This window comes from Wasmannia auropunctata, unplaced genomic scaffold, assembly GCF_000956235.1.
Source record: "Wasmannia auropunctata unplaced genomic scaffold, wasmannia.A_1.0 LD336053.1, whole genome shotgun sequence".
In the NCBI taxonomy this organism is placed as follows: Eukaryota; Metazoa; Arthropoda; class Insecta; order Hymenoptera; family Formicidae; genus Wasmannia; species Wasmannia auropunctata.
This window is the reverse complement of record NW_012026837.1, coordinates 3,178,935-3,200,515: the sequence shown is the minus strand read 5'-3', so window position 1 is coordinate 3,200,515 and position 21,581 is coordinate 3,178,935. Positions and strand designations below refer to the sequence as shown.

The window sequence follows — 21,581 nt, the reverse complement described above, 5'->3', positions numbered from 1 at the left end:
ACGTTGCCATTGTCTTAATTGATATATTAATATTTGAGGTTTTAAGGTGGTTTTTTAGTAAATCGAGTTACGACAGAAATGTCTAATTTTTTTTTTTTATAATAAAAAGTGTGTGAAAGATAAAACTCAAAAGATCAAATCCTCTTCAAAAACCAAAGAGATATCATCTTACAATTTTCCTACGCTTCCAGTAAAGTATTCTAAAAAGTACATTTTTTACAATATAAATATTTTATTGTATTGTCTCATGTAATAAAATTTTGTATTTTATCCTTGCAGGGTAAAATGTTGAAATACTTGATGTGACATTGTTAAATCGTATGAACAGAGTTAATAAACATTTCAATAACGTTTCAAAACTGTAGATACTATAAGGAATTGATGATGATGATGCAAAATATAATTAATAATTGATCGAAATTAATTTATATATATCACGCGAGGTCTTAAATATAAATAAATTTCAATCAATTATTCAATTATATTTTGCATCATCACCATCAATTTAAAAGGTTTTCATGGCAAGATATACTCTCGGTGGTTTGTCATATTGCCTTCCGAGAGGTAGCGATCGAATAAGAATCCAACGTTCCTGGTCGGATTTGAACTCGGGTCTTTGCCATCGAAAGCAGACGCACAACTCTCTGCGCCACGATTGCTACCACCGCTACTGATAAACAAATGGATAAATTGAAAACGATAATTTTAGGAAAACTAAAATACTTATACAACTAATATTATCTCTCTTATAAAAATGTAATTTTAAATCATAGTAATATTGAGATATTATGTTTTTCGTAGAAATACGATTAATATTATCGAATATCGAATTGTATGCCGTACGTGGATTACATAGGCTCAGCGTGGCTGCCAATGCAGTCTACCTCTCCACTTGCAGCACTGTAAAAGCTGCCAAACTACATCACTGACTGTTTCAACAATTATCCAAAAACTAATTAGAATTATTAAAAATCTATGTAAACAAGAGGAAAGTGGCAACTTACTGTGTGAGACTGACACGTCTTCTGATTAGTGGGTAATAACACAATGCGGTCAAAGAGAAGGAGAAGGAAGAGAGACAGAGAGAGAGAGAGAGAGAGAGAGAGAGAGGAAAGAAGAGAAAGAAAAAGAAAGATATAAATTTTACGAAAGATATTTTCCATAAAATCTCAAGACGGGCCGCGCGTCACGGTTAATCGGCCGTTAATCGCCGAGATCCTGTGTGGCGCCTGGCACGTATTTATCCTAACGGGAAAATCGCTAATAGTAGCTGGCGATGGGCAATCGTCGGTGGACCGCTGTCGACAGGTACAGTTACAGGGATAAGACCACCTCGGAGGATTACGGTCACGTCCTTACGGCACGTGACGTACAGATCGCGATTTTTTGGGAATTTCTTACGTACACGGTGAACTCTTACTCATCCTCCGTGGCAGGAAAGATGTACCGCACGATATAAATGTAGCACAAATCCACATTAACGTTTCGTAAAAGAAAAATTACTTTGATTTTCAATGTTTAACAATCTATAACAATCTAAAGCTGCGTCCGGAAACATCATACGAGTTCCCCTGTACATCATTTTATCCTCCTTGTTCACCGAATGTTGAACAAAGATAAAATGATGTGTGGGGACACTCGGGTGATGTTGGCAAATGCAATCTGAATATATATAAGGATCTGCTTGATTTTTCAATTTTCATAAAAGTCCTGCAAAGATATTGTATCGAGCTCTTTATACGGAAGCTATTTCACATTTGATATTTTAATGAAAAACAAAAAATATAGAAATATTTGTACAAAGACTGTAATCATTTAAAAAACTCGCAATATTACACTATTAACAATGTTTTGAGCTTTATAATGACGGAGGCAATATGACAAATCACTCTGCTTTATTATATTCTGTAAATTCCAACAGGTCAGTCCTGAAAGATCGAACGAAGAACTTGTAGCACGCAATTTCCTTCAAACATCATCGTTAGAAATCGCCAATGTCACGTTCAAGGACCGATGTTATCCTATCACGTAACGGAAGTGGATTACGTGCGCCCCGTTATGTAAAGCTAATCGGATATTCGACAAAAATCGAGGCTGCCACAAAGAAGAAAAAAAAAGGGACGCGATGACGATCGACGACCGACGATCGAAGCGGAGATTTGCGCGAATAGGTAATAGTCGGCGGCGACGGCGGCGGTGACGGTAAACTGCGAACGAGGTACAGTTATACAGATAAGGCCGCCTCGAAGGATCACGATTACAACCCGCGGCTCCATCGTTCAACAGGATCTCCAACGGATTCTCCAAGCTATATCTCGCCTACGTTGTCCCTACCTAATTCCCGATCCTGTTTACAAATGAGCGATGATAGAGCCGCGAGACAATGCGATATTCTGCGAAGCCGCGGGATTCACGTACCCTCGGCTCACACCGCACATTCAAGATCGCTAAATAACGAATCGATAAACAGACGCTATACGCTCCCGGTTAGAAATATTCACGAAAAATTATCGTTCGACGCGATTTTCCAAATCTCAACAATGGATTCCATAAACATCGAATGATTATCGCACGAGAGATGAATCGAGCTTGAAATTACTTCGGTTATTTTTACTTTCATCGTCAAGAAATCGCAGCGAAAACGATTATTGATTGAACGAACAAGAGATATGTGGCTCCACTCGCCTCCTAGTGTGTTATTCTTCGTGGTTATGAAAGTCCGCGTGTTAACCTTTTTTTCATTCCACGTAGGTACACGTCCGAAGTGCCCCGACCGGAAGTCCGCGGGGCACTTGAGCACACATACGCACAAGTGCTCCAAGTCCTTCGCGAAGAGGAGCATTAATGGAGAATCGCTTTCACCGTTCGGCAAAGCGAGTCTCGGCCAAGTCTCTCTGCTTGTTCTGGGCTTCCCTCTCGTCATTATCCCCCTCGTCCACCGGTGAAATCACACCATCGCGAACTCACGAGTCGCCGCCTCGTGACCTTTCCAAGACAGACCGACTCGCCGATATCTTTCATTTTCGTTTCAAACACGCGACGCGACGTCCGCGACGACGATCGCGTACTATAGTTTTTCCGCGTTGCCGTTAATCACGCGCGAATCCCGCGACGCTCGTGACGCTTTTTGTGCGTTACGCAACCCGTTCTCCTAGCGTGTCGCCGATATCGCTATTTATAGTCGGATGTGGAGAAACTATATATTCGCACGATTCAGAAAATAACAACATCCGGCTAAGGCGGCCATACATCATAATTCCGACAGTGGTGTTGTGTGCGTGCGCTACGATTTTCTTTTTTTTTCCTCCCCGCCGGCTCGTTCAGCGGCACGCGATCGTTTCCAAGGCGTAGTCCATATTTGGCCGGTGAACACAAGAGCCTCCACGGTAGCGGTGTGTATACCGAGGATGACCTCGCCTACCAATCCCGAAGATTGCCTCTCGCGAATCGCCCGATGAATAGCGGGTAATAGCTACCAGAATGTACTCGCGCAACCCCGCCGCGATACTGCCGCGCTGCCGCGGCCGCCGCAGATTCTTCTTATTATCCTCATTTTATTAATCGGCTCGAAAATTCTTCCAAGGTAACCCGAGGTGGAGAGAACGACGTTATTGCGTCCTTGTGACAACGACAACAACGACGACGACGACGACGACGACGCGATGCGATATTAAAACGAGGGCTCCGACGGAATTTCGCGGTCGGAGCTCGCCCGGAGGAGACTCGCTGAGCGAATCGCGAATCGTTTTTCGCGAAATCGTATATCTTCGCCGAAGCGAAATGTAACCGCGAACGATCGAGAGAATGACTCAGCCTCTGTCATCCGAACCACCTTGACAAGCCCCGCGTGAGCGTGCTGCGTGATTCGCTCGCGATCCTTCGCATTCCAGGTTAAGAACGGCCACGTACGAGAGATTCGATTTCGTTAACTTCATGAAAATGTATATCGCGAATTTCTTCGACCGCGCTACGCGACCGAGGTAAAGGCTATTTTTATGCGCTCAGCTATTTTCGATCGCATGCCTTTTTACACCTCCAGTGCTTTTACCGGCCATTCTCGCATGTAAATAATGGTACAAGAGTTCTTCACAGGCGTAAAAATTGCAGGAATTCAAAGAATTTAAATAAACCAAGTTTCAATAGCATTTCTTTTTTCCTCTCAACTAATTTCGAATTTGCAAAATTCTTTCAGCGGGACATGTTTAAAATCGAGCTATTATATATTGGCGCAAATTACGATTGATTGATTAGGCACTATTTAATGATGCATGACGAGATCGGAAAATCACGAAAATAAATGGCATATTAATGTTCGAGTAATCAGGCTCTGTGCATTAATGATGCACGACGAAATCGGAAAATCACGAAAATAAATGGCATATTAATGTTCGAATAACTATTCGCACAGCGAGGTAATAACGAAAGATATCATGGTGGAACGGCAGCGTCGTATAGCGCTTCCTGCATCTCGCCAGTTACGATGATGTATCGAGGGTGACGCAATCGCGTCAGTTATGAATTATGACCGTAATCGCGTTGCGAGCGGTAACTATGTACACATATGGGATTAGGAGCAGCTGGATTAACAAATCCTCAGATAAATAAATGAAAAGAGCCTCCGCACGACACGTACAACGTCGCACTTTTCTTCGCCGTCATTTCTCGTCTTCTCCGCTTCGCGACGTGGAGCAGCTGGAATTTAATCCATTAGGAACCGAAATAAATATTCCCCGCGCGAATCGATATAAATTAATTATATCTGGTTAGGGGTCGGTGTACCATCGAGCGTACATTAAACTCGCGCACGAAATTATGAATGTCGATTCGAGTGCTTGTCGGAAACTTTTCGCTGTACCGTTACTTGATTTGAATTAATTTCAAGCCGAGCACAACATGTGACGCACGCGCAGTTGCTCGAAATTTTATTGTTCGTAATTTTTCGAACGTCGTTCGTTTTTTTCCATTGTTTAAATTTAATCAATGCTCATCCTTCATCATTGAACATATTAAATGCCATAATTCGTGCTCTATTGTCGGCAATTTAATCAGTGCTCCTTCATCATTAACAATATTAAATGCCATAATTCGTTATTATGTGAATTCATTGTTTTATGTAAATGCGATGTATTTACATAAATATATTTTTAGCTATAATAAAGCTATCTCTTTAAAATATAAAACAAATATGTATGTGTGAACACGTATGTATATATGTGTGAAAAATTGCATTCATTACTTGCATTGAATGCCCAGTGCTAGTTAAAGTTTCGCGATGTTACTCGAGCTTCGCATGAAACGTTATTATGTGAACATGAATAAAATATTAGTTACGTCTAAATAGAATAGCTCATGTGCGTGGCATTGCCATAGACATGTAACTACGTTTTATCTCTAGTTCCAATCGGTTACCGGGCTAGTCAAACCATCTCGGCTTGTCAATGATACACTTGGACGCGAATGACGTATTACATTAGATAAATCTCTCGCTCGGATGTACTCTTGTCATTAATAAGAGCTTCGATAGAACGACCTCGAGAAACTAACCCACTGATGGAAGCACCTGAGAGGCAGAGATTAGTTATACCGGTAGATAAATCTCTCCGAGGCGCAGCAACTTGAACGCGAAAAGTGGAACAATCTACCGAGCCCGATAAAACACACACCTGCGCGCGGCATGTCGCTTCGCCTTAAGATAATTCTCGAACGATTCAACGAAAGTGGCTAAAACTAACCTATGGTTTGTGGCGCAATGACAACTGTTTCCTGAAACTGATGGCGATTCATCCGATGCGATTCGATTAAATTAAAACGCTACTCGCTCATAAGCTAAACGATTCCAGAAGTAACAAGTACCTTTTCAATTATATATGCTTATATGAAGAATGATTTACAACAAAAAAACTAGCGTTTTTATTCTATGCATTGCTATTATGTGTGTTACGATCGCAATAAGCATTTCACTCAAATTTATATAATTATATAATTTATATATTGATATAATATTTTTTAAAATATCCCAAAAGCGCAATATAAAAAATGAGTATAGCGTTAAGAGATATGTTATTCGAACGCGTTATGTATTAGGTATCAATGAACTTTTTGTGCAAGTTTCAAGTGTGCCCGGAATAACACAATTAAAATCTATCGATTTTTCTCGGACTGCCCGAGGGTTGGTATCACCCGAGGGTGACAATGTGACGAATGTGAATTTTTAAAATCGCGGTCTCTGGACGCGTGCCGCAGAGGATGGCGTCAGCCTTAATTTGCACCCGATGACACGCGATTGTCTGCCTACTTGCTTCTGTCACAAATGGCAAACGTCCCTTCTATAGAATTCTCACGCGACCCCACGCAGATTCCCAGCAGTGCGTATGCACGACGCGACGAGTCGATATCTCGGAAAGAATGTTGATCGCCTTTCGTTAGAGACCTTTCACCGTTAGAAACATGATCGAAGTTTAAGTGTCAACTACTTACATGGTCGAAATTTTTAGCATTCGTCGCGTATCAGTTTTGCATTTACAAAACTGTGCTACATTAAATGTAATTTACGATAATTGTAAATTTAACAGTAATAAACATGAGGTATCTTATCGCTAAATATGTTAATTAATGGTAAAGATTTATATATTAATAATAAATACCGTAATAATAATAAAACACCTGCCAAGCCAAAGCCAAATTTTTTTTCTTGTCAAAAAGAAATGTGCAGGCAAAGACTGTACTAAAAATTTTTGAGAAAACATAAAACTGTTTGAAATATTATATATATTACGTTTTTCTTCAAAAACTTAAAATATTCCTCCTGTTTATATTAGTTGGCTTCTCAAGCAATTTTCTTTTCGTGCAATTTCCTATACGCAATTACATTATGAGCTTCCAAGTTGGCTGGCTGAACAAAATCTCGATAATAAACGAATCGGCATGTTACGTAAGCAAAATCAGCCGTTACGAACCGGCACATTAATTCCTTTCGCAGATGGTCGCCGCCGCAGTCGCCGCAAAATTCTAGCAATCCGCTCGATCGTCAACATATGGTTTCGTCGTCGTGTTCGTAATCATTCGGGGACTGTCGACTGAAATCAAGCAGCCGGTTAACCGGTTGCTTCCGTACACACCGCTGCTTTTCTTTGCGTCGGCCGCGCAACATCGTATACACAGCGCGGGCAACCGCGTTCGCCTTGCTGCGCAGCGCTGCGCTGCACTGCGCGCTGTGCGCTTGGCAGGTGGAAATCTAATTAGCGCACTGTTTGCTCGCGTAGATCCCTCGCGGATATCGCCGGCTGTCCCACGCCGGCTAACAGGACACGAGGAACAACGTATATATACATATACATATATGCCGCGCGTCGCGACAAGGCAACGCGAGCAAACAAAAAATTTCACGTTTAACTCTTCTAATCATCACGACGATATCTAGAGACGTTATAGTATAACAGAGATTCGCCAAGAGTCAAAGCAAAAGGATATGTCGTATAATTTAATTTTCTATCAGATACAGATGTCTAATAACAAATGGCTAATTCTATCTAAAAAAAATATGCAACATTAAAAAAAAAACGTGAACAAAGCGTGAAATAATCACCAATAAATAATAAAAGAAATAATAAAAGAAATATTCTAAGTCATTTCACAGGAGTCGATGTTGACAGCTAAAGGGCTAAATCAGGCACTTCACACTCTAGTTAATCAAAAAAGTATTACGATCACGTGACTCTTGACGAATCTCTGTTATACTATAGGATCATATTTAAAAAAAAATAATAGATTCTAATACAATTGTCTTTTATTATTTCTTTAAAATAAGCTGAACTCTATTTTTTATGTGATTTATGATTTTCTATGTGTTATTACACGCGCGCCTACCGTCTGTTTTGTACGATGGATTGCCTATCGACTGTCTAGCTTGTACGATGGATCACGAGACTAAATGTTTCCACTTAAAGAAGCATTTGTTTTGGTCAAAACTACACAAAGAAAGTTTCAACGATTAAAGAATTGAAAAACTTGTTTCCACTCACAAGTCGCGCTAACTAAACTCTAAACTTTTGGAGACTTCATGTGACGTCTTTCATAGCTTATACGAAAGAATGCAATAAGCGTATACGAATAATATCAGCAAATTCCTCTGCACGAAAAAAAAAAGAAATAAAAATAGAATACACTTATATGACGCATCAATAAAGATTAAATTGCTATGAATGACAGAGGAATTCTCAGAAAATAATTGGAGGATGATTAAGCGATAAAGGACAAGCTTTCTATACAAGAGTTGACGTCTTGATTGATGAAAGCATACAACATTGGAATTTCGAGACACGTGACCGCGGTTAAATGTTTTAATTGTCATCCGTATGGCTCTTTCGCGCTATTCTAGCGTTATTCCAGCGGCAGATAAATTTCGCGCGCTAAATAAGCCGTTCGCGTGCGTGCGCTATTAACTCGTCTGGGACGGTGTTAACCCGAAATCTGTAATACGTGCAGATAGCCTTCGAGCAATTATGTTATTAGAAAGTCACGTAGGCACGTATGTAAACCACGCCTTGCCAATTATACCGAGATAATGGGCTTTAACGTTTAAATCATGAATCATCATGCAGCAACGATCGCGCCGTTGACGGCAAGTGCCGTACTCAAGTCCCTCTCGCGCTTATTTCGTTTTCGTTCCCGGGCTTCCCGGCGTTCAACGCGCGTATCTCTGCCGCGGCAAACCCCGCGCGGAGGAGCGACGAACGTCGCGTCGGGTCGAGGAACTCGTCCGACTCGATCCTTTCCGCGACCAAAGACTCTCACGGGAAAGGCTTTCCAACGGTTTATCCTTACGGTTCGCGTACGGTTGAGTTCGTAAATCCGAGAGTCGCGAACAGGAGGGGGGAGGGGGAGGGAGGCAGAGGAGAAGCCGCGATCGACGCGCGTCTCGGGAGAGGAGACGACGGCCCGCGCGTATTATCGCCGCTCTCGCGGAGATCGTCCCGCGCCGATAACGCGGAGAAGAAGGACAATTACGCCTATCAAGATACTCGGATACCGCATTTCCCTCCCCTCCCCCCCCCCTCTCCGTCGCGTCGATTCCGTTTTATTGTCTTTCCACGGCCACGGCCGTACAGAGCAACATCACGACGGAGCAGGTACGACGTCGTGCGTATACGGTTGCTCGTTACCGACGATTAAACCGCCCCGGCGGACAATAATTCCACGCGCGACGGGAATCGCTTTCGCACGCTCTCCGCGCGCCGACTTTTCTCTCGTCCTTTCTCTCGCAATGCCGCGGCGCGGCGCGGCGCGGCGTGTGCTCGCTTCCTCTTTCGTCGCTCTTAATCGCTCCGCACGTGCGTCTATACCCATTTATGTTTATATATTTGCGACACGAGTCTTAATTTATTTAAAGTTAGAAAAGAGATTTTCAAACGGTTCTCGAGTAATAAAATTGAGAATTTTCTCTCTGGGCGAGAGTTTGTGGGCAAGATGCACACAGAAATGGATGCAATAAAATTTAAGAAGATGCTCAACTGATTGAACGTCCTTTTCTGAAGGGGGAGATAAAACTAAACGTGACATCGGAATATCCAGTTCCAGCTTTCCAGTTTTACGGCCGATCGTAGACAAGGTAAGCGTCATAGTTGGATGTACGTGCTGCCGTGTAAACGCACGTGGCCTATAATAAGGTATCGTGTACCATTCACCGCGGAGACGAATCCACTGTTCTGTTACGAAGATTTCCTTCTCTCTCTCGCGCGCTCTTCCGGGTCTTCCCGCTCCTCGTCTCTCGATTCGAGTCGCCGATCGAACTCTATAGGCGGCGAGAAGTCGTGGTACCAATTCAGCGAACAAACCGACTTCCTTGATTCTCTCAGTGAAATCGAACTTCTTAATAGGTATTTTATATAAGCTCTTAAGATCTCTCTCTCTCTCTCTCCCTCTCTATCTTTCTCTCTCACAAATATAAAAATTACAAAATTATAAATATAACTAAAAAATTTATGACAAAATATAAAGAATAGTATAGCACAGAAGTATTAAAACCGGAAATAATAACTTTCTAGATAAAACTGCTACAGTTATCCAATTAAGAGACATAGTTATAAAGTGTATCTTATTATTAATACGAAATGTTTAGAGAGGGATTACATGGGAAGACTTCATTTCATACCTCTATGTCTAATTTCACGTCTCTTGACTAAGAAAATATTCCTGGCGGTACAACAGGTGCATTGTATACTTCTTCTGCGGTACACGATGACGCGGTAAACGCGAAAAAACGGAACGGTTCTTCGAAGCTGACTCTCTTCGCTTAATTTTCCTTCGTTGATGCGTAACGCGTGGAAGCAGTTGAAGAGCAACCGCTTGCGTAACCGCGTGCGCTCTCCGATTCTCCTTTCCTCCTCTCGTCATTGTTCCATTTCAAAGAGAGGTTACGAGTCACGGAGACAAAGAGACCTATGAGAAGCGCTCGGCACGCTTGAATAAAAAAATTGTTGTCGAGCTACCTGTCGTAATGCAAGTATATACATATATACGAGACAATGGCGCCCGAATTAAAAACAAGTGCTACTTCACCGTAGGTATCTTCGATACTTATCTCGGTTTCTCTTTCTTCTTTTTCTTTTTGAAAGTCACTTTCGTACGCAACAACATCTATTAAATAATACTCGCCGGCTTAAGTCTTTTTTTTTGGCCGTGTTTTACAACCACATATAATTGCCACTTCAAACAATCCTTCCATTTAAAGATATGTTAATTTGACTCAGCATCAAGTTGACGCGATGACATAAAGATATAAAAAAAATCTTTCTATTAAAATGTCTGCGACGAGATATATACTGGTCCTTTTTTCTCGTTGACTAAAATCACCATGAGCCGAATGTGGGCATTGTATCTCGAGGACGAGATTCGCGTGGGAAAATATTTCAGCTCGATGTGAGCGCGCAACAAAAAAAATAAAAGTGCTTCAAAATCTCTATCGCAATTTTAAATTCCGACATGTTTAGCGATTCCGGTATAAATGGGAGAAAGGTTGGAGAAGAGCAGAGAAATCCTATAGGGACGAAGATAGCCGAGCCTCTCTATTCATAGAACAATAGCCAGTTCTGAGGTGCTAGACGATGAAGTCACGACATGTTCGTGTATACACGGGTATACACGAACGGCGGGCACTTTGGTTACGCCAAATAACGCCGTTTTAACGAGTTTCACGAGGCTGTAAACGTTTGAGCTTTACATAGGCGGTGTCCCGCGCTCGCATGACGACCTCGCGGTTGACACAGCCTTGATGAAAGACTTGATCAAACATGGTCTTTCTCCGAGGCGCCTCGTGACAGCGACATCCATATTAAGCATCGAGGCCTATATAATGCATGAGATTGGCATCGCTTTTAAGAGTGCACGCTGATACGCGTATACGTATGCGGTGTGTCGTAAAATTTGCATGAGATCTCATCTCGCGCGCAGAATGAGACTTCCAACAAAATTACGACGGCGAAATGTTTTTCTTTTTCTTCTTTTTTTTCTTAATCAATCTCTCCGATAGCCAATATAGGATTTAATTCCATATATATGGAAGCTAAATATAAACGAGTCGGGAGAGAGTCTATTTAGCAATTTTCGCGAATCGATCGAGCGTGATTTTACGTAAAACTTTCCTCGTCAGATATGCAAAATGCAATCGCGCGGCGCAACGCGAGGGATTTTTCGTGAAATTACACGCACGCCCGTTAAGAATCTATGTAGGGTATTATGCATAATCCAAGACAGCTAATATCGTCAAATACGACTGTAATCAAAACTGCTTTCTCTCTCTCGGCCCGGAGATTGGCATTATTAGTGGCGAGACCTAGCTGGAGCGCGCGGCCGCGCACCAGAGATTGATTGCCTTATCGATAATTAGCTTAGCACGACAAGAGCGTGCCGGACCTTTTGTTTCGCTTTCCGAACCCTTGCACGCCGCCTCGCCACGCCGTTACTTTCGAAACGCGCGCGTAAGGAATGCACACGGGGCCTCGAGATCGGCGTGTACACGGGCGAGAGTTTCGCGCGCGATGCCTTTTTGTCGTAATATGATTTATGCAGGTGCATAATAAACGGCCATAAAACACCGCGAACGCTAAATTATGCGGCGATTTATTGATTCGCCCAGTAACCTTTGCTTATCGAGACCACTACGCCCCCCCCCCCCGACTCTATTTATCCGATCTCCCGGTCTCAGTTTCCACATCAGCCGAGGTGGCCATGAAAATGCAGGGCGTACGTGTCTCGCGCTATTCAACGCTAAAGCACCGAACGATCTTGTAACGCGAGGTCCGCGTTCGTAGACTGAGAATTAGACATTCGTGTACAGGCGAGTGCGGCGCACATTAAACGCGAGTTCTCGGCGTCCTCCAATAATGGAAAGCGAGACGAGTGCGAGTTTCGTCGCGGATGACTTTCGATTTCAGAACCGCCAGTGTAAATCTGTGCGCGATGAAAGTAGACGCGTGTGCTTTGTATATGCGCCGACCCCGCGCGATCTCTCGCGCATTTATTTGTTTCCGACTCCAATTGTAATCGTATGTATATATATATATATAATATATATTTAGGATCAAGGGTCAAGTTGCGCCAGGAGAATATGAATATAGGAAGAGCTACGTTACACACACCCAGCTCTTTAATTAGCGACTCTCCCTTTTTACGCCGTAATTTTAGCTACCGCGCGAACGAGAGGGGAAAAAACCGCAAGCGCAGTGTTGTGTGCTAACTATATATAACGCACCGACTCTCCAGGTAAGTAACATCTCCAAGTTGCAAACGGAATGCGCTGAAAACCGCTGATATATACGCCGCTCGTAAACGTTGCAAAACCCGATGAAACGGCAAAGTGAGTCGCAAACTGCGGCAGCGGCGCGCAGATGGCAAGCGCGCGGTTGGTTCGCACAGAGGCGAAAACTTACTTTTTTCGGGCTTAATATATTTCATCGGATTCGAAAGGGCCGACGCGTTTTTTGCAACCCCGCATCGCAACGCCGCGCCGGTTCGCTCGCTTCGCGCGGTGCAACAATAATCCCTTAATCTCACTTCTTCTTTTTTTCTCTTTCGATTTAGAATCGTCTAATGTATCTCACCGGAGGATTCGGAGGACAGAGGAGTCGAAGATACATTTGCATTCGTCGCGCGTTGCCAAGGTGGTGGCGCGGAGGGGGGGGGGGGCAAAAGGAAAACGAAAGAGGAGAGGAGGAAAGAGACGGACGACGACACGCATGTGTGCGCTAAGGGCTGCCTGTGGAAGACTTTAAGAGGCAGCACAAAAGGGGGAAGGTAAAAGGAAGGGAAAAAAATAAGAGAAAAGAAGCATCGACGTGCGTACGGAGCATAACTCGCGAATAATGCGATGTTTTATATGGACGTACGTGAGCCAGCTGTAAGCAAATGCATTTCGCAGCGGCCAAAGCCGTGTACTACCTCTCGCGCGTGCAGGCCGACGCTCACAAGGCGACGACTGCGTCGTTGCGAGGTAGGAACATGCTCATTAAAGCCGCGCGTAGAAACGTAAATGCGATACGATTAAATTGTTTCATCGTGCGAAGCGGAGGCGCTTCGAAAGATAAATCGCGCTCCTGTCGCGCGCCTACGATAAAAATGGATAAATTATGTTAAAATGCATATATGAACTATTCTAATAAAATTGTGACAATTCAATTATCCGAAATAAATTCATTCATCGAGTAAAAAAAAAATCATCCAAAAAATAAAAAAATAACGTGGATATGATCATAAATAATGTTTAAAAACTGCACAAGCTTCATCAATAATTAATTCATAATGACGCTCAATTCATTTACGTGTATTTGTATCACGATGATGCCTGTATTATTTCAATTTTAGGACTAATCGATCCCGCGGCCTCGCCAAACGCAATCTTGAAATAGAGTCGTCAAGAACGTCCATTAAAAACGCCACGTAAACAATTTCGCGCAGTTGTGATTAACGTCGCGATTTATGAGGCCCATTTCCTCGAGCCGTTGAGAAAGAGAGAGAGAGAGAGAGAGAGAGAGAGAAAGAGATGCGATACGTTGGCGCACCTTAACGCCGTGCGGCCGGGTCCTGCAAACGGTGCAAACAACGCGGAACGTATGAGCCGGGAATGCCGCGCAAATAATGCGAGAAACGAACTACTTGCCTTTTCAGCGGGACCGAAAAAAACAGTGAAAGGAAACAGTTACGCGGTACGCCTACAATGTAAATCCGCGCGCGCTCGGCTCGGGAATGTTTCGCGGAATTCCACGCGCGTGCGCGCGTCCGACCTCGATTTTTCCTCGCGCTTCCTGCGTGCGGTTCATTAGAATATTCCAGCCGCCAATTTCATATCCGTCCCGCGTCTGCGCGGGATCTCTTTTCCCCTGGCTGATGGGAAAATTTCTTGCGAATTCCCCCGACCGACCGACGCGCCGCCCTCGTTTCCAGACGATCCGCGGTCTCATTCGGTGAACAGAGGCAGGCGCGTTAATTGGGTAATTAAAGGAATGCATGACGCGTGTATGCTTGTGTGCGTGTGCACGATATACTGAAATTAGAATCAATCGTTCCTAATTGAATCATCGCGCAAACGCCGGCCAAATTGTCGCTAGGAATGACACTCGACTTATATTTCTGTTTATTTCGCTCAGTTTTTATCGATGATACTTTATCGAGGTATGTCATTTTGATGCGTATCACACACACACACACGCGCGCGCACATTGCGTTTTATCGCTTGTTTACAAACCGTCTCGTAAAATAAATAATAATATCGTAAAACGCAGTAGCAGAATCTATAAAGATCTAATTAAGTACAAGTATTTCAATACAGAGTTTTAATTCTTAAAATAAAATATCTCGGCAATGTTTCATATATTAAAATTAATCGTCGAATCTACTACAAAATATCTTTCGTTAGATGACGGTACGTACGGAACGTTATATTTATAGCGTTAAAAATGCAATTGTACTTATCTGCGAAAAATCGGAAATCGATCTATTCTTGTGAACAATAATCCTTGCGAATTTTATGAGATAACCGAGTTATTTACGATGCAAACAGTTCCTTACAATTGCGCGATAAGAAGGCAGATATGATATACGATGCTTTGCTTTCAATGAGAGAGTATAAAGTCGGGACGCAGAAACGCACGAGTTCTCTGTCTTTACTCCGCGATAAGAATATTTATCTTTCAGATTAAAGCCAAATGTGACAACGAGCAGGTGTCACATAGGTGTGTCGCAACAAAAGACGCGTGGATTATGCAACGAGTGTGCCGTCGTACCGTGAATATACAACATGCTTATCGGCTGCACAATAGAAACGTATACAGGAGGAAACGAGGGTGAAAAAAAGCATGCTCGTGCGGAAAGAAATGCGGCATTTCTTAGCCGCGCCGACGACGGTTGTCTGACGGGCAATAAGCCGTGTCGCGGAAGCGAATCAGCAATGCAACGATATAATTGTTACGCAATTGCGTAAAAGAACGCGTTAAAAACCTAACGAAACATGTGTAAAACGCTGCCGCGACATTAATAATGACGTCGAACCGACTGACCGTGCAGAATGGGCCGCGATTTGCAATTGAAAGCGTTTCTGCCGCGTAAGCTACCTCGCGTAACAACTGATTAACACCGAGCCGAATAAATTAATTGAAATCACGATAAACGGCTCGTTCGTGAAAGACGAAAAAAAAAATGAAATGACTATCGCGGCTCCGGCGACGCAATTAACTGTAGGCAATTCTCGAATTAGCCACCGCACCGATTGCCGGAGCACCGTGTTATAGCACGCTCCCATTTCGATTATCGACATACGGAGCTGCTATCAGTGGCGCGTTCGTAATCGCTACCGCGGAAAATCGATCGCGCAATCCACGCGCGCTTTTTTTTTTTGCGTTCTCGCGATCGCGAGACACCGCGCCTGAATATACATGCCCTCGCGCGTTTACGTTATTTAATCGCGTGCCGCGAATTATTTTGCACTCTTCCGGCGAAGTTGTGCAAACTCCTCACGCAGCTACAGCGACGGGTGGGTGTGAAAGGTGAGCGCGGCGATGTCAACACGCGTGACCGATAGGCTCCCACTTTCCTAACAAGTGTCACAACGGCAGAAATTTTGTTTGTCCTCGCACGAATATCGTTGCGCAACAAAAAAAAGGCCTGGCCTGGCGTTATCGTCAGAGTCGTTGCACCTTATCGTTTTACGGTGTCGTTACAACGGCGCAAACACGCAGTGAATGTATAATGGCCATACTTTACTGCTGCACGCACACGCATCGCAGTGCCAACGCCGTGCCTGCTTTACGACGTTTCGAGCGATTTTCATTGTTTTCCATATCTTTACGTCGCGCTTTTACAGAGCGCACCGTGTGGCAAGCGCCAGGATTTTACACACATGTATCAATAAATCGCGATTGATACTGGATACGTACGGTACATTAAATATTCAACAGAATCCCACAGAATCCCTGTGTTCATAAATCACGTACTATTGTATTGAAATTTAATACCAGAAAATAAAATTATGAATTTAAAGTTCCAAATTTAACATGATATAATTAACAAAATCTCCTTTAATTTCAATAGAAATTCTTTTTTGATTATATAAACTGTACGATAGGTTAATAAAATTTTTGATATCTGCTTAAAAGAAATATCGCGCTTAAAACTAAGATGTCGCAGTAAATCGGAAAAGAAGTTAAAAAAGAAAAATATATACTTCCTAATATATAATATATGTATATAAATAGGTATTGCAATTACAGCTCTTTCTGCTATTTGAAATTTACGTAAAAGGTTCAATCGGGGAAGAAATTTGCAGCAGGAAATAATTATCGTCTCTGTATATATTATTAGAATCTATATTACCTACTGTACGGAACATATTGATCTACGATATCTATCTAAATTGCTGAAAGATTATTGATCTAAAGAAAGGCTTTCAGCCTCAGAGGGAAATCGAGAGGAGAACCGAATAAATGTAATTTCTATAGCCGTGCGAATAGTTACGCATACTCGCGAGAGTATTTCTCTAACCGCAATACTGCAACGAGAGATCCATCGATCCTCTTCGATCTCTCACGAACCGTGAGAGATTCCTACCATTCGACTTCTCTCGGCGCCTCGGGGTATTATCGGAGTGAAAATAAAGGCGTCGCTTTATTATATCGTTAGATGAGTGTTGTTACCATCGGGTCGTCATGAAATTCGAGACGTGCAAAGTGTCGAGCGATTAAATAAATTCCCTTCCGTCTCGCACCGTACCTCTTCCCGCCTATGAAGAAATCCGAAAAAAAAGTAAATCCTTCGTGTTACGACGATCATTTGCTAAAATATCACTTGGCTGACAACAAATATGTAAATAGTGTAGATTTAACTGGTTGACCGAGTACGTATAAATTAACATACAAATGCTTACATTTAATGATTCCGCTTATTATAAACAACAAATTAATAATGAATTTAAATCGCTGAGACACGATAAGTTGCGTCGGGACTGTTGTACGTTCGCCATCCGGCGCAAATGTTTCTACATCGATGGGAAAAGAATCGGATAGAGGAATGCCGTAAAATATTAAGTAATAATCTCTCCGAGAATCCGAGCCTCCTTTAAGCGCCGTCTGAGGCGATAAAATATCGTCAACCGTGACGCGATGTCGTTATTAAAGCGGCTGCTAAATTGTTGAACGTAGCTGCGGGATTTATCATTGCGGACGGGATGAGGCAGAAAAAAGAGAGAGAGAGAGAGAGAGAGAAAAGCCTGGGGACGCGCCATGTATATGAATTAACAAGATCCACTTAATTAAGGAGTCGCGGTACCACGCATTAACGGCTGTTACGCATCGCTTCGTCCGGTCGGGCCTCAAAGACCTTTAAGGCCCTCTTAAAACGACTTCTAATTATTCACTTTCTCCGCAGCGCAACGACCGGAATTTACGGGCTCGCGTCGCGGTCCATGTAATCTCCCAATGATACTTTTAACTGCGAGAACGACAATAATTCGTTAATCGAGATAATCTGAAAGCTGTCGTTCACTGAGTCGTTCTTCTTTCTTTTATGACAAGCGCGCTTTACGGAGACTCGAAGTAATGGTAATAGAAAGCGTTTATTACTGCCTTAAAGGCCCTCCAAGGACTACGGAAAATGCACGTTATAAATCTGACCATTTGTATTGTAGATAACAAATATCGATAATAAATAGCTAGCAGTGTTCATAGATAATTAGATATACACAGGTAATTTTAATAATACTCTTAGTAAGAGTAATATAAAAGTTTTTAAATTATATTAGATGTTATACAATTAAATATGACATAAAGTTGTGTGTGGGCGTATAAAATCATTTCCTCTTACAAATCTCCTAATTCTAATATATTATAAATTTTTTATGTAGAGTCAAATATAAACCTACCTATATAATATCAAAGATTTAACCAAATTTATGATACAACTTTATAGCGTTTCCATCGGATAGAACTATTATCGAATCTCACCATGCGGCAGCGCTCCGTGAAAGCGATCCTATTCGCGATAGCTACTGAGAAACCTTAGCAAAAATTAAGGCGGTCGACCTGTCATAGAAACATCACGCGACAGATTATCGCGAGCGAGACCAAGATCGAGGCCAAAGACGGTCACCATGAGAGACCACTTTCTATTCGCCGGCAATGTACAAGACGTATACGAGCTCGATACATGTCGGTATAATTATCGATCGTGTAAATCTCGGCTATAATCAAGAGTAACCTGCGCCTACGGACACACAACTGCGAGCTATAGGAAATTACGCTTTCTTCTCGCGGTTTCTTCTCAACCTTGCCGAATAGTTCGATTCGTAAAGTATACACCGCTAATGATAATTGCATGACGCGATATTCCGAAGTATTACACGGAACTCGTAATACGGTGAGAGATAAACGCAGAGTTTCGCAATAACTGAAAGGTTATTGTTGATCCTCGCGATAATAATCAACAACATCCAGCTTGACATTTCCATCATAATTCAAGAATATCGCGGAATGACGACCACTTTTTCTTAATTAATAGGCAATCGCTCTATACGTATATACTTGCAGCGAGAGCCTCGCACGGTTTTTCTCCGAAAGGTTACCCCGCGCGTATTCCCAATCGCGCAGCGACATCGCTGTACAAATTATTATTACAATTTTTGTCAAATTATTCAATTTTCCTGCTCGACAATTGGGCCTTTGCGATTAACGGTACCGTCCCCGGATTCCCGACACGCCAATCAAGTAGCACATGTCGCGGGTGCTTTGACAGAGAAAATTACAACAGCCGTCGTTCCCATTAGACGAGCATAAATCATACGACCGACAGCTTGGCGAGCCGTCGACACATCCGTGTTTCTGCATTTCTCAGCGAGTCGCCCGCAATCAGCGTCTCTATAAAAACGCCTCGATAGGCGGTATCGAAAAAATTGCGATTCCTCGATGCGCGCATCGAGATGACAAGAGGAAAAAAAAATACACAGACAAGAAATCGTATATCCGTACAAAGTGTTAACGAGCGTATATTTCATATCGGAGAAAGTTTAGAAAGGAACAACATTCGTGCGCGCCGTCATAAATGTAAAATAAAGCCGGAACGACTCCGTTTTACGTGTTCCTCGAAGTCACGTTTTCGCGAAATGAACCGCGCGCGCGCGCGCGCGAATCACCTCGCACGAGACCGTGGAAAAACGTATTGCGCGGAGGATACGGCGCTTATCCTCACTTTCTCGATAATGAGCAAAATTGCGCGGCGGCGGCGGGCCCGATCCACATCTCACGGTGTGATTTCCCGCGATCGATAGGCTCGATCGGCTGATAACGCGTCACGTAGCCCGGAGCATCGAAACGGAAGTGATCGATGGAGTCGATCACGGTGCGCGCACTTCTGATCGGCGATTAAGAATATCTTTCCTTCGTCTCAGCGGTGTAATTCAATGCTCGCCCGGGATCGCAAGGGATTAGGGCTTCGTCCCTAACGAATTGATAAAAACGAGACATACCTTCGTCCGATTCAGCGGGTTTGAAAAATCCCATCCGGGCGCGACGAACAGATATCCACATTTGGAAATTTTCCTCGTTGCCTGAAACAAAAAAGTAGTTCACATTAGATAATCATTGTCCTACTTTTAATTTTCTACTTTCTTCAAAATAATACATTAATTTTTGTTAGTAAAAAAATAGGATTGTAAAGGATTCAGCTTCAAAGTTAAATGAACCGAGGTTTCATAAGAAAATAGTTACATTATAAAACATTATATTATAACATAATTTGATGAGATTATCAAGATATTTAGCACTGAGAATTAGTAAGCCGTGAAATTATAATGTACGTGTGATTAAATTTTTCCAAAAAAAAAAAAAAACTTCTGGCTTCTAAGGTTGATAAAAAATTTCCTGGACCGGAAAAATAAGTGGTATACAATAATTTCCTAAGATAGAAGTAATATTAAAGGCCGGAGATGGAGTAAAAGAAACGAATCCGATATGCCAGCGCGTTATTATGACGCGGCCTCGATTTCACGAGGTAGAGACCGATTTGTCGGCGTTATAGAGGGCTCCTTTTTCTATCGCAGGAAACGCGGGTCAAAGATCGAGAATAAGAAATAGTCTCGCCGGCGTCCACATCGCGTCCACATAAAATAACGTTCTGTCGGAGGGGAACTAGGAAGCTAATCAAACTTTCAAACGGGGCGATGCGCGTTTTATCCAGTGATTCCTTCACCAAGTCTGTTATTATTGTTCGGAGGAGGAGGGTTCCGAATACTCTAGTAGAAACAGGATGAAAGAGAGAGCCGGGGTGAGGTGAGACAGCGCGGCCGTTCACGTGGAAACGATAGCCACGTGAATGGAAACCTATCTCCAAGGAATCAAAAGCATCGGGCATTCATCAAGTGTATCGAGCATTCTCACCGGTCGCCGCATCGCGCCGTTTCCATTCTCAACACATTCGTTTTGTCCGTTTTCTCTCTTTTTTTTATATTTATTAACGCGCGTGCACGTAGCGCTGCGGTATTACAAAAATAAAGAGAATCGTCCCGTGCGTCGCTAAATCTCCATTTCTCGAGTGCTCTTTGTCCTAATTTGACTGAAGCGAATGCAAATACACAGGCGGATACGTGTCACATCAACGGCGGTTTCATTAAAGGAGATTTATTTAAATAGGAGCACACTAAATTTTCAACACACATATACAATTGTCTTAATGTAATCGTTGAATTTCGTGGCAATTGCGCAAATGTATACGAATAATAAAACTCAGAACATAGTAACATTCATGTATTTGTAGAAATGGAAATAAAGTTTCGAAAAATTTAACTGTAATTTATTTAAAGAGACTTACAAGATAATTTTAGTCAGAGAGACGCTTGTCAATTTTTTTAAATCATATAATTTTTTTTTATGCGTCATTGCTTGAAAGTGTTTTTGTCGAGAACTCGAAAATTACCGTCAACTTCAAGCCGAACGCCGCCGTGTCCCCCATTATTATATACATTTACATAACGCGAGCAATCAAATTCACATTTGAGGCGATTAACCTAACAAAATGCGATGTATAATCATGTTACAATTGGAGTACGA

At 42.5% G+C, this 21,581-nt stretch overlaps 1 protein-coding gene across 1 annotated transcript in view; it reads right to left on the bottom strand.

The window, feature by feature from the left end:
* The window catches only part of LOC105451108 (centromere-associated protein E), a 178,455-nt gene that overhangs the window by 106,113 nt on the left and 50,761 nt on the right, over positions 1-21,581 (bottom strand). Inside the window, exon 2 of the mRNA XM_011691366.1 lies at positions 20,003-20,083. Within this exon, the coding sequence (XP_011689668.1) occupies positions 20,003-20,083 (81 nt within the window). The remainder of the gene's footprint in view (positions 1-20,002; positions 20,084-21,581) is intronic.